Source organism: Stegastes partitus, unplaced genomic scaffold (genome assembly GCF_000690725.1).
Source record: "Stegastes partitus isolate 25-593 unplaced genomic scaffold, Stegastes_partitus-1.0.2 Scaffold702, whole genome shotgun sequence".
NCBI lineage: Eukaryota > Metazoa > Chordata > Actinopteri > Pomacentridae > Stegastes > Stegastes partitus.
In genome coordinates, this window is record NW_007578433.1 from 132164 (window position 1) to 145454 (window position 13291).

Sequence of the window (13291 nt, forward strand, 5' to 3'; positions counted from 1 at the left end):
AATAATATGGTTAAAGCCCCACAAAACACTAAATTATCTGATTAAAATAAATATTAGGGTTAAAAGAGTGACGTGGCAGCTCTGTTTTCCTCACCTCAACTAAAATGTAATATTTTTGAAATGTTAATTTAATATTTTATTCATTTATTCTACTATACCGATGTGTACAGCTGAAACGTTACCAACAGCAGACTTATCAAGCACAAGCTGCAAGAAAACTCTAATTTAAAAGACTTTATGCAAACATGAAAACATTTTTTTGGAGTCAAAATGTTGAATTTAATTAAATCAGACAGAGGAAGAAAATGCAAAGCAATCCATTTTAAAAAAAGAAAGAAAAATATATATTATCTTCATTTTTAGATGAGCATTTTTAAATATTTTAAATTGCATTTTTGAGTTCATTTTTTGAATTTTGATTCGATTTAAAATTGCAACAGGACATTCAATGAAATCAAAATGTTTTTTACTGTCATTACCATTACTGTTGTTTTAAATTAGTTATTTTTTAATTGCATTTTTCAGTTTTTGTGAATATTTTTTTTCTTGCTGTAGCTCACATTAGGTGGTCTGTAGCAGTGGAACAGTTTAGAAAACATCTTTTCTTGAGGCTTCTCAGGGTGAAAATCTGATGTTTTAGTTTCAGGTTTACAGGCAGTCGGTCATCTGCAGAAGAGGCAACCTTCACTTCCTACTGTTCATCAGGCTAATTATAACAGGACTGTGAGAGGTTGAGGTTGCATTAGTGCACTTCAAGTTTCTTCAGAAATTTTCTCAAATCTCTCCTCTACTGGAGCCATTTGCTCATTTGAACCTGATGGCAACGATTTTATCTTCACTACGTTTCACAACTGTAGAAGTTATATTTCTGGAGATATTGATCCTTTAAAATCTTAGATGAGGCGTTTTTTCAAGAATTGAAAGACAAAAACTTCCCAAACCTCAGCCAAAAACATTTTACACAAATTAGCTTTTGTGTCCCAAATAAATAATTCTGAATAAACTCAGAGACGGTGCAGCAACATATTTCCTGAATTGTGTCTGAATTGACTCAGACTGACATATCTGCTAACCATTTTGGATCAGACTAACATCTGGAGAGTTCATAAAACTGTGCAACCACTTTCCTCCTTCATTACCTTTTCTTTACTTCCATCTGTTCAGCTGACACATAATGAAAGAACACCTGAAACCTGTTATTAACATTCTAATGTTAATGTGCTACTCATGTACCTACACAGTCGTATATTTTCCTCTGCGGGTCTGGAGGAGCTTCACTAAATCTGCAATCACATGACATCAGCTGCAAAACAAACCTGGTTGGTCCTGATGAGCGGCGCCCTCTCGTCTTCTTCCCTCAGGAGCATCGATTTCACTGCGCTGTAAAGAAAACTGTACTTCTGGCAGCAAAGCAAACAAACTGTGGAATACTGAGAAAGTACTGACAAATATCATAAAGATGTTGATATTTTTAGTGGATTCAAAAGCAGGAGAAGCGTAAGTTTATGGTTTTAGAATATAAAGGAACTACTTCATAAAAACACAGATTTTTGACGTGGACATAATTTAAAGTTTTGGCCTCTTTTGTTTTTCTTTTTTTTTGTTTTTTTGTTTGTTTTTAATACTTTTTTTCTTGTTATTTTACCAGATGTCATCTGTAGTTGTAGAAAACACCGAAAAACAATAAAATATTATTAAACTGTAATAGAGATAATTTTTCTTCCAAAGGCACCAGCAGCACAAATCTGTAAAACAAAATATTTTTCCTGATTTAAATACAGCAGATAAAACATCATTTTACTGTCAATTGTCATAAAAAAACAAATTCCTATTTTTAAAATGACAGATTTTTGATGATGGAATACTGTAATGTTCCCAAACTGTAGAAATAACAGCAAATATTTGTAAAATAAAGACATTTTTAGCTGATTTAAGAACAGCTGAACAGTGTAATTTTGTCATCATACTTTGTAAAAATTACTATTTTTAAAACTACAGATTTTTGATGCTGACATTATTTGCAGATTTAAAATGCATTTTTTTAAAGATCAAACTATTTTTTTCTGTGGTTTTATTCGGTGTTATGTAATTTCCCGGTGAAAATTTGTGAAAATAACAGTGAAATGTTTTAAAATCACAGCTAAAGACGGATAAAAGTTTTAGTTTTTTGTAACTGTGTTGAGTGGATAAAGGTTTCTGACAGCTTGTGGTGAAATTTAAAAAAAACTTCCAAATAATTTCACAGAAAAACATCACTGAGGACTTTGCAGAACTTAAAATGTCTGTGGATTCGACTTAGCATTCATGTAAATCTCTTTAAATTAGTCTAAATGTGAAGTTTAATACACATTTGGTGTCGTTTTGGGAGCAGACTAACTTCTGGAGAATCTATTCCTTCATGCAACCACATTCTGTCTTTAATCACTTGCGTTGACCTTTTTCTTCTCGCCGCCCTCTGAAGCCCGAACCTTTGGACCGTACCAGATGAAAACACACAGCAGCTCGTGTTACAAGCATCATGTACTGTATTTTCAATGTTAATACTAATAACCGTTACAGTTCATATCATTCAGTCCCAGACATACACTCTCTGTTACACATTACACATCTTCCTCCAGATCCAGACAAAACTAGCAGACATCATTCAACAGCAGTCAGAGAGGAACATTAGTATTACATCTCATACAAAGTTGGCCAGAGCTGTGCTTCAGCAGAACGTGGCGGGACCGAGCGGGACCGAGCGAGTCCGGCTTCAGACGAGGGGGGAAGTTTCCAGCTTTGAAGACGTCGGCCGCTGCGCCCCGGTCGTGTTTTTGTTTGTTTGTTTGTCGTTTGGGTGGAAAAAGTGGCGTGTGCTGCTGCTCCCATTTCCCTTTGCTAAGTGACAGCGACGACTTCCCGCCTGGCGTCTGTTGTGCGGCGGGTCAAAGGTGAAGGCGAACTGAGACTGCGGTCGTTTGTGCAACAGTCACAACGTTTAGGTCCTGGTCGGGAACATGTCTTTTGTCGGTTCAGTACAATAAACGAAACTCCGCTCTCACCCCGCTCGAGCAAAGATCCGAACGAGTGACGTGAGCTTCTTCTGTCGAGTCGACGCACAACATCAAGGCACTAGCTGACATTTCAACGAGCACGTTTTTTGCTCGTTAGAAGAAATGAAAAGTGCGACTGGAACCTGGAAATATTTTCTTGAATTAGCACATATTTAAAAAAAACAAAAAAAACAAAAACAGATCATTACGAGGCTCCAGAAAATGCAGCCTCTGGTCCGACTGAAGTCATCGACTGTAACCACAATATATTAAAATGATAGAAAAGGTGCTAGGCAGCGTCTCGTCCAGTTATTTTTACTGTCACACGGGACGACAGGACTCCAATGGTCTCCATCCGGGCTGTGACTCGCATCCTCTGCTGGCCGTCACCTCTGGGTTCATTTCACTTTTATTTTTTTAAAGTCTACTCGGAGCTTGTCGCCCTCGTTTCCGTCCTGTCACACGTCATCGTCCATGTAGGGGATGTCTGGGTCAGAAAACCGCCTCTTGCCCTTCGAGGCTTCCGCCTGCTGCAGCTGAGGAGACGGCGTAACCATGGCGATGGAGGAGGAGGAGGAGGAGGCGGAGGGAGGGCAGGAGGCGAAATGCAACAGCAGGTCGACGTCGGGCCCGTCGATGTACAGGGACTGGGTGCTGTCTTTGCGGCGGCCCGGCTGATCCCGTCTCCTCACCAGGTATTTAACAGCTCGGTTTCCGGGAGGAGTCTGAGCCGGGCTGGAGGCGGCCGGCTGGGAGAGGACGCCGTGGGGGAGCCTCACCGTGTCCGGGATGACGGGGTTGCGGCGTTGCAGCGGGTTCCTGAAGGAGGATTCGGACATGGAGGAAGCGCAGCTGGACAGGGAGGTGGTGGAGCCGGCAGGGGTGAGGTTTGGCAAAGGGATTCGTCCACCAGGGACTTTGGGTCGCTGGGCCAGATCTGACGGTTTGGGAGGACAAATTGGCCTGAGTCTCCTCTGCTGAAGAGCACCTCGTCCTGGAAGAGACGGAGGACAGAGCAGGAGTTAAAGGAGACGCCTGAGCAAAGGTTCACGCGTCTAGAGAGGGTGAAGACAAATGGAAGATCATGCAACCATGTTGTCTACGAAAAACTACATCCAGTGAGTTTGAATTCAGTTCGATTTGGTGCCCGAATGTCCCGTAAATTAACTTTGGATGAGCATGCTTCTGTGCCACACATGCGTTTTACATGCACACAAACACACGAACACGGTTGCTGTTCCTCCAACCTGCTTCGTTACAGAGCAGACGTCACCGCCCCCATCACCATCACTGGTCCAGACCTGCACCACAAAACACAGGAAGGGCGCCACCCAGCGGCCCCGTGCTCCGGTCAGAAACCCACAGCTGAGCCAGAGATACAGGCAGAAGGAAGGAAAGTGGCCACTGTACCTTAATACTGACCTTCAGGCTCGGAGCTGTGGGCCGAGGAGCGCTGCTGCTCGTCCAGGAGGCTCTCGGAGCTCAGAGAGGCTTCGGAGTCCAAGTTCTCCTGGTCCGAACCGGGCTGCTCCATCTCCGGAAGTCGACACGCCAGATCCTCCCTGAAGAGAAGACGAGGGCGTTAGAGAGGAAGGCTGGAGGTGAACGTACAAAGAATAAGATGTGGCACGACAACACGAGAGGAGCCGTGATGCAGCGTGACGAAACACAAGAGACGACACGATACGACAAGACGAGAGAGGACATGACAAGAACAAAACGACAAAGAAGACCAGAAGACACGATACAACAAACATGACACGAGACGGGACAAGATGCAATAAAGTACGACAAGACAAGATCCATCCAGATATGACGAGACTCGACAGAGCGCAGGAGGACAGGAAACGACGAGCAAAGACGTCACAAAACATGACGAGAGAGACCACGACATGACGAGCTCCAGTGAAACAGTACAAGACGAGAAAAGAAAAGACGAGATAAGAGACGACGCGATGCGACACAATAAGACAAGAAAAGAACAAAACAAGACACGAGGCGGGACAAGAGAAGACAATAAAGTTCGACAAGACAAGATCCATCCAAGACGGGACAAGACAAGAAAAAAAAACAGGACGTGACGAGACGCGACACAAAAAGACAACAAAACAGTACAAGACAAGAAAAGAAAAATCAAAACACTTTATTGTCCCCAAAAGAACAGTAATCTGCACAACTACAGACAACACGATGACACAAAAACAACACAACCAGGCGCAGACAGAAGACATAAAACCACGTATGAATCCACACCGACTGCACTCATAATAGCACTGATAAATGAGAAGTAATTACCGTAATATCTGGACTATAAGGCGCTACTTTTTGAACGCTGCAGCTTAAACATACTTGTGGCTAATTTATGGATTTTTACAGACAAGTGCAGCCTGTATATGTACAAAACTAGTTTTCTTTTTAAAGCTAGTGGGCGGGGCTTATATTCAGGTGCGCTCAGTAGTCCAGACATTACGGTAGATAAATCAAGTTGTGACCTGATAAATGAGAAGCTCAGACTGAGCTGTTGTTTGGTGATAAGTGTGACAGAAGCAGGAACAAATGACCTGAAGGTGGTAAAAAGATAAAACGTCTGAGGGTTCCTTCAGGATCTTATTTAAATATGTGAGAACAGTTTAGTCTCGGCTGTTCTTTCATTTCTGTTTTAATGGAGCTGTTTAACGTCGTAGCTCATTAAAGTCTTTATCAAGGCGTCGTCATGAGACAAGAGCAGCTTCTTACTTCTCCTGTTTGATGGACTTGAGGCGTTCCACCAGGTTCTTCTCAGCTTCCGTGTCGGAGTCCAGAGGTTCCTCGGGAACCACGCTGAGATCGGAGGGAACCTTCTCATGCACCTGCAGGAAACAGAGCGTCACACACCAGCTCCTCAACAAACTCAACCTGCACGTTTCGGGGAATCACTACATGAACAGAGTTGTTAATAGAATCCACAGGACTTGAACCCAAACCTGAAACTCAACCAGATTGTGTTAGTAAAGAGAGAAGCGGGGTGGATGGTAACTGTGGTCTTCATGCATCTACACATGAAATCTAACAGGACTTCGTGAGGAGGAATTATTTAAAAGGAGATCAAATAAATGCAGTAAACAACATACGCATTCACCATTCGCAAAATGTTCGTAGCTGAGATCAAAGTCAGACACGATCCAACGCTGATAAATAAATAAGATCAGAGCGTTGAGGTCTCCTCTCGGTAAGGAGAGGAAGGAACATCAAAATGCATCATTACCATCAAGCTTTTGCAAGTCACACTACTGTTAGGTCTCTAAACGACGACACCAACCCAGAACCGTCTTGTTCTCCCACGCGGAGAACAAGAGCGACGGCAGAACCGTCGCATCACAAGCAGGACATGAACCAAACTACCAGCGACATGCAGTCTACTCCCAGTTAGTACGGAAGAGTGTGAAGGTAAGACAACTGCAAAACAAACCCAAACAAAATAAAGACACAGCAGCCAGAGCGCCACCCACATCTATCATGCCATGCACAGGCGCCTCCACACGGCACGCCGCTACAAACTACGACTGCTACGTCTACGGCACCAGCAGAACTGGATCATACGTACCACCACTCCTTTGAAACTAGGGGTGAACCTGAGCGGTACGTGCCAGTAGTGCTAAAGAGAGACAAGGAACATCGGCCACGTTACCCATGTAGCCCAGGAACAACAGTAGAACCCGACCGATACTAGATATCTATCTGGGGCCGGTACCGATTTTAGGGAGTAAAAGTATATCGGCTGATGTTGTTTAAATGTTTGTCAGAGTTAAACTGAAAAGCAAACTGTTTATTCCTTTTGCAGTAATGTGATTTAGAAGCTAGCTAGCAGCTTAATGCTAATGCTGGTATTTCTAAAGCTAACACTTGTGAATAATTTGGTTTATTTTTACACATTTCTTAAATGTTTGCTGCTGTAACGCTGCAACTTTCCTCACTGTGACACTAACAAAGGCTTATCTTATCAATGAAAACTAAGCTCTACTCCGCACCAGCTCTGCTACATGCGCTGCACACAACGTTTTGTAAACGGTAACGTTGGAGCTGCCGGACAAACAGTGAAACAGTTTCTAAATTATCTGAGATGTTTTTTCCTCCCCGATATATCTGTCACAGGCCAATATCGGCCAAACAGATGAGATAAAGTGATTTAAAACTTTATGAATCGTATCGGTCGGGTTCTAAACAACAGATTCTGATTTTGGGGTTGTGTGCTTTAAAGTGTTAATGATTTATATGTGACTTTTGAATGTCATCTCTCTACATCTAAGCGGCCGATCTGAACAGTTTCGGTGTCGGCTGCGGTGAGACCGGAGTGAATCGACCGGTGCCGGTCCAGAGTGAGGCCGGTTCGGCTCCTCACCGTGTTCTTCCTCTTGAGCTTGAGCTGGTTCAGAGCCAGAGTCTCTGCGTACTCCAGCTGCTCGATCTCCTCCATCTTCTCGTTGTAGCGCCTGATCTGCTCGTTGATGATCATCTCCACACACCTGCAGGACGAAGAGGCAACAGGACGTGAAGCGGGATAACTCACAGCTGTAAAATACAGAAAGCTGTTCTCATGGCGGCGGTCTTACGTGGTCGTCTTGGCGACATCCTTCATGCTGAGCAGCGGGTCGGCGCTGTCCGGGCAGCGCAGGATGCACGGAGCAAACACGATGGCCAGCGAGTTGGGAGACATGCGGTTGTGAGCTTCTTCTTTACAGACTCTGCAGGAACGTTATCGGACAAAATCAGTTTCGTGAAGCTTCGTCAGCATCGTTTCTGTCAAATCAGAAAATGTTCCACCTGATCGCCTCAGAATCAGCTGATAGTTAATGTACAATGACTCCAGTAAATCTTATGAAGTCATGTAAAGTTTTACCTTCACACTATAAAGACTTTCAGAGTTACAGGCACAGGTGCAGCACATAGAGGTGGGTCCTGATTTGATGCTTTTAAATTTGTGTTCTTGTTTCATAGTTTCATCGATACAAGAGATAAACATGAAATTATCAGAGCTGAGTTCTGTTAAAAACTGAATCCAAATCAATTTTACATTCTCTCCAGGCGCCACCATCTCAAGACTAAATGTTCAGCACATCTCTGTTTCCAAAATGTAATATTTAAGGTTCTTTTCACTCCAACAATGAAAGCTGTGATGATTCCTGCATCATTTTCTGTCTCATATAAAAAACAAAACACAAAAGGCTACACGTCATCACCGTTGTTCACAATCTGATGAAAGAAACAAACTGGCAGAACAAAAACTAAAATCTGATTGTTTTGGCACAGAAGGAAACTCGTCTATTAGAGGATCCTGGTGTCAAATGTAGATAAAAATGATCCTTTCATCGTCTAGAACTTGTTCTGACCAACCACCATCACACATGAGCCTTGGAAGTTTACCCAGAATGCACTTTTTAAAGTTTTCTCTGGTGGATTATCAGAAAACAGAAACACATCCAGGATACCAGTGATTGTTACTCTGACATTAAACTGTTCAAGCTATGGTACATCCCATAATACTGATGCTCAGAGTTGATTATAGAATAAAAAATGAACAATAAACAGATTTAGTGTTTAGTTTGTGACACCTGGATGGACGTAGAACTGATGGAAATAGAAAATCGATGCATTTTAAGGGTCTGTAACTTTGAAAATATTCATAGTATGAAGGTAAAACTTTGTGTGTCGATAATAAATGCACATAAATTATATTACAACAAAGTCTGTGGAGGTCAGGTGGGACACACTGATTAATCATACGTAATAAAACAAGGGATAAACAGCCACTTTCCAAAAAACAAAACGTCATCTAGTGAGTAAAATACACTTTCAGAATACGTGGATTTAACAGATTTATGTCGTGACCACATCAAAAGAATCTACCTGACGAGGTGGAAGACGAGTCTCTCCAGCGTGTTGAAGTTTGCTGTTGGAAGCTCCTCCAGCACCTTGTAGACGGCTTGAAGCTGCTCCAGCTTCTCTGGAAGTTCTGACAGGAGCACAAAATTAAACCGTTATGTTTTAGAAAATATTTAATTCTTATCATGACCAGTTAACCTTTCCTTCACCTTAACCATCAGATTTTATCTGAGTCTAACCACTACGTGATGTTTGTGACTCTGAATGAAGGAACTGCTGCTGTCATGTTATGCTGTAAAACGTCGCCCCCTGGTGGGGACCGTCCTCCTCACCCACTGCATGCAGGAAGTCGCTGTAATGCGTGAAGGTCATGAGCGGGTCCGGCAGCTCCCTCAGCCACTGCTTCACCAGGCCGGTCACCGTGTGGATGGGGTAGTCCTCGAGGTGGACCAGGTGAGGGTCTAGACACACCGAAGACGCAACATCAGCACAAAGATCTACAACAGAGCTGCTGCACGCATTTAGAGTGTTATATTTACATCACTAAAGAAAGGCTTAACCTGAGGCTGGAGGCATATTTTTATTTTTAAAAACCAGAGAGAATTGTGCGATTTTCAGTTTTCTGACTGTCCTTGAACTACCCGTCTGCTCTGTGGGACACTTAAAATCGTATTATTTAAATAAAATGGCCAAAAATAATCAATTTACCCGAACTGGATTCAGGAAAATACAAAAAATTCTGCATTTCTCGGTGCAGAAGTGAAGCCATCAGTGACTCAGCTGTGACAGTCAGTCACGTGATGAAAATTCAGGGACTTTTCGGCTGAAATGCCGGCAACGTTGCAAATAGAAGACAAGCATAGAAGCACATTTTTTCTTTAAAAGTAGTACAACAGTAAAATATCCACCGTTTTACCCCCAGCATTAGTAACACCTGTGGGGACTTAGAAAAATGTTGTACATGCTGATTCCAAGATATATACATTTGAATTTTTGTCAAATAAATAATTAAAGAAATTCAACTTTCTTCTTTTATATGATTTGTGGATTTCTATTTGTGGCTTTGTCAAATGGCACAGAAGAGATTTCTGAATTCTTCCTGTTTCTAGGCCATAGATGTGCTGCTTCTATCGAGGATTATTATTATTATTACTACTATTATTATTATTATATTGCAGTGATAAATGAGTCAACGGTGAGATAAAAAAGCAACAGAATTGGGCTTCACAGGGTTAAACCAGATGAGTTAGAAGAAGAAGAAAACATAAATAATGCAGTTTTCAGGTTGTTTTCCGTCAGCTGCAGGTCTGACCTGTCTCGAGCCGCTGGTGCAGCTCTTTCATGCGGTTGGCTGAGCCGGATTTGCGGTAGATGCCCTCGGTGTAGAGGCCGTGCATCTCCACGTGCTCCAGCATCATCTCCAGGACCATGGGCACCGGGTTCTTATCGTTGACCAGGTGACAAACCCGAACGCCGAAGTGCTGCCCGCTGAACTCTTCGTCGCTCTGCGGATTCGACAGTCAGTCAGTGAGACGTCTGCTCGACACAACAACATTCATGGAAATCGCACATTCCTCACTAGAATTAAGTTAACCATCTATAATCCAATAAAACCGATTTTCCCAGAGCGTCATGAATCTGATTTAACACGTCAACACAACATAATAATAGAAGGTGAAGGTTCTGCTCCACTTCTCTGTTCGTATCTGTCACATTTTTACTTTCTTTACTTTGTTAATAAAAATCAGACCCATTTCTAATTTTCGTCCACATGTAGGACTGAAAATCTGTGAAAGAAATTGATCTGAGTCAAATACGAGCAAAACAAATCAGATCTGAGCCGTTTCTCCTGCAGCCTGATTGTAGCCTAACTTGTATAAAGTCTGTCTTCATCCATCGATCCTCCGAAAAAATCCCTACATACCTTTTTGGCACAGAAGGTGGAGCAGTCGGTCACTATTTTGCAGATGCACTTCTTGTGGCACACCATTTTACAATCTGTACAGGAGATTTGAACACATTAGGAACTTTACTGCGTTTCATGTTGCAGACTTCAGTGTTTGCTGTAAACTCACAGCTGCACATGTAGGCCTTCTCCATGCCCCAGATGTAGGAGCTGCACTGGTCACACGACTGCATGATGTTGACCTGGTAGTTGACGAAGACGTGGTCCAGGGGGCTCTCCATCTAACAACGCAGACACTCGGTTAGAATTTAAATAATTACTGTGAACAAAACAAAAATAAAGAACCAAGCCCTGCATACTTACACTTTTATCTTTTTTCCTCCTCTTCTTTCTGGCCTTTGCAGGCTGGAACACAAACAGAGACGAGCTGTTAATAAATTCCTCTTTGACGTTTAAAACAGAATAAAAGCGAGTCACGGCGTTTCACAACCTTGGCAGGTTCGGCCTCCTCCTTCTTCATCTCCCCTCTGATGAAGCCGTCCAGCACCGACTGGAACAGGTTCACCACCAGCTGGACCTCCTCTTTCTGCTTGCTGCCCGCCAGGTGGATCACTTTGTTCTGGTAGCCCGTCATCAGACCTTTGTAGCCGATGGTGGGCTTCTGTTACAGAGCAGGAGAGGAAATACGAGGAAGGACAGGAGACCGTGAGGAGGGACTCTGATCGGTTTGAACGACTAATAATCAGCAGCGTCATCAAACAATAATCAAATAATCAAAAACACAAATTGAGGAAATGTACCTATAAAATAATATATTACATTATTAACTCCTTCTCTGTGCAATAACACAATTATAACTATATTATTATTGATTACACTGCATACATTTAATTTAAATTTTTATATTTCTGTTTATATTTGTAGGACATATTCTTCTACTCATGTTTATCGTATATTATTCTACTGCTTACATTTCTAAGACTTTAAATGGCAGCAACGATTTCTGATTCTCACACAGCTAACTCTGACCACATCCTGTGAGTTAAGCTCTTTAAAGGTCAGTTACATGTATTAGTAAGCTATAGGAACGCTGTCCTTTAAATTCATGATAATAAATATTTTATATTTAACAACTTTACAATAATTTAAACGTTAAATCTGACAAATCATAAAAGCACAATCAGATGAATAAATACGATCCCAAACATAAACAAGATAAAGTAGTTAAGTCGACGTTTTTTGTAGCACGGCTGCTGTGCAAAAGTGGCTTCTGGTTAAAAAAAGAATATATAATCATTATTACAAAAGTAACCTAACAAGAGTAAACATGGCAGCTAAGACCCTCTACACCCGAGTAATTTACATATTAGGGATTAAATCCTGCAAAAAAGAGAGAAAACACGACTATAATATGTATAAAAGTTGAGATCCTACAGCATCATTAATTATGGAGAATAATCTAACTAATGCAATAACATAACTAGACACTACGATATTATAAATTATTGAAATTAAGCTAATATAAGTATCAAGGCTCTGAAGCATTAGTAATTATGCAGATTAACCTGTCTAAATTAGAGATAAGGCTTTGATACTACACAAAATATCCATTAAAACTCAACAAATCCAAGAATCTATCAGCCATAAACTATTATTTTTATTCTTACAAACAGCAGGAGGCTCCACCTGGTGGAACAACCAGGTACTGCAGCTGATGTACAAAACATTTTCTAATGCACGCGACCTTCATCTGCTGCCTTTTTTCCATGATACAGTATTGATTGGTTAAATTACTAGTGGAAATTAATTAATGAACCATTAATCATTCCCGTGCAGACTTACTGTGAGAGAATACATGGCTTTGATGGTCTCCCTGAACTGCATGGTGGCTGTGACGAAGATGGCTTCTGTGGCCGACAGCGGCTTTCCTCTGGAGCGGAAATCGTTGACCTGCGAACACAGAACAGAACAAATGTAGAAACGCCCCTTTGTGTGAATCGGATTAGATTATTCACTACGACAAGTCAGCATCTCGTGTGTCTGTGAGGATTCATCCAGCTGATGGTTCTCCTCGGTGCTTCAGTGGACAGCAGCTGGACTTTCTCAGTTCTTGGTTGGGAGGTGAAACATCTTCAGGAGCCTAAAACAGAACTCCGGTTCTACTGAAGCTCACCGTAGATCAGCATCGCGTTCACTCACCTGGTTGCCCAGAAACTCGTCGAGGTGCCGCAGCTCGTTGGCGTTGGTGATTTCTCGGTCCAGCGAGGCGTTCCACTGCTCAGAGACCCGCGTGGCCCGACTGATCTTAATGGTGGGATTCCGGCCTAAACCTTTTCCAGCTCGATCGCCCTGGGGCTGAGAAAGAGGCCGAGACGGGTGTCCGGACGCCAGGGCTGGAAGTGATTACAACACAATTAGCTACACAAAGAAAAACGAGACCGCAGACTGCTTTTCCACAAACTAAACCTGTATGTATGCACGAGTACAGCGAACG

At 42.3% G+C, this 13291-nt stretch overlaps 1 protein-coding gene across 5 annotated transcripts in view; it reads right to left on the reverse strand.

The window, feature by feature from the left end:
• Positions 1–2502: 2502 nt before the first annotated feature.
• myo9b (myosin IXB) overlaps positions 2503–13291 on the reverse strand; it is a 92418-nt gene continuing 81629 nt past the window's right edge. Inside the window, exons 30-45 of one of the 5 annotated variants that reach the window (XM_008290896.1) lie at positions 12997–13190; positions 12640–12747; positions 11288–11458; positions 11161–11202; positions 10967–11078; positions 10816–10889; positions 10204–10396; positions 9224–9352; positions 8916–9021; positions 7622–7753; positions 7411–7534; positions 6616–6666; positions 5769–5881; positions 4455–4594; positions 4280–4333; positions 3938–4026 (exon numbers count right to left, since the gene is read on the reverse strand). In XM_008290896.1, coding sequence (XP_008289118.1) covers positions 4320–4333; positions 4455–4594; positions 5769–5881; positions 6616–6666; positions 7411–7534; positions 7622–7753; positions 8916–9021; positions 9224–9352; positions 10204–10396; positions 10816–10889; positions 10967–11078; positions 11161–11202; positions 11288–11458; positions 12640–12747; positions 12997–13190 — 1703 coding nt within the window. In that variant the 3' untranslated portion in view covers positions 3938–4026; positions 4280–4319. Of the gene's footprint in view, positions 4334–4442; positions 4595–5768; positions 5882–6615; positions 6667–7410; positions 7535–7621; positions 7754–8915; positions 9022–9223; positions 9353–10203; positions 10397–10815; positions 10890–10966; positions 11079–11160; positions 11203–11287; positions 11459–12639; positions 12748–12996; positions 13191–13291 lie in introns of all 5 variants that reach the window. The other 4 variants (XM_008290893.1, XM_008290895.1, XM_008290897.1 and 1 more) reach the window with 4 other exon arrangements.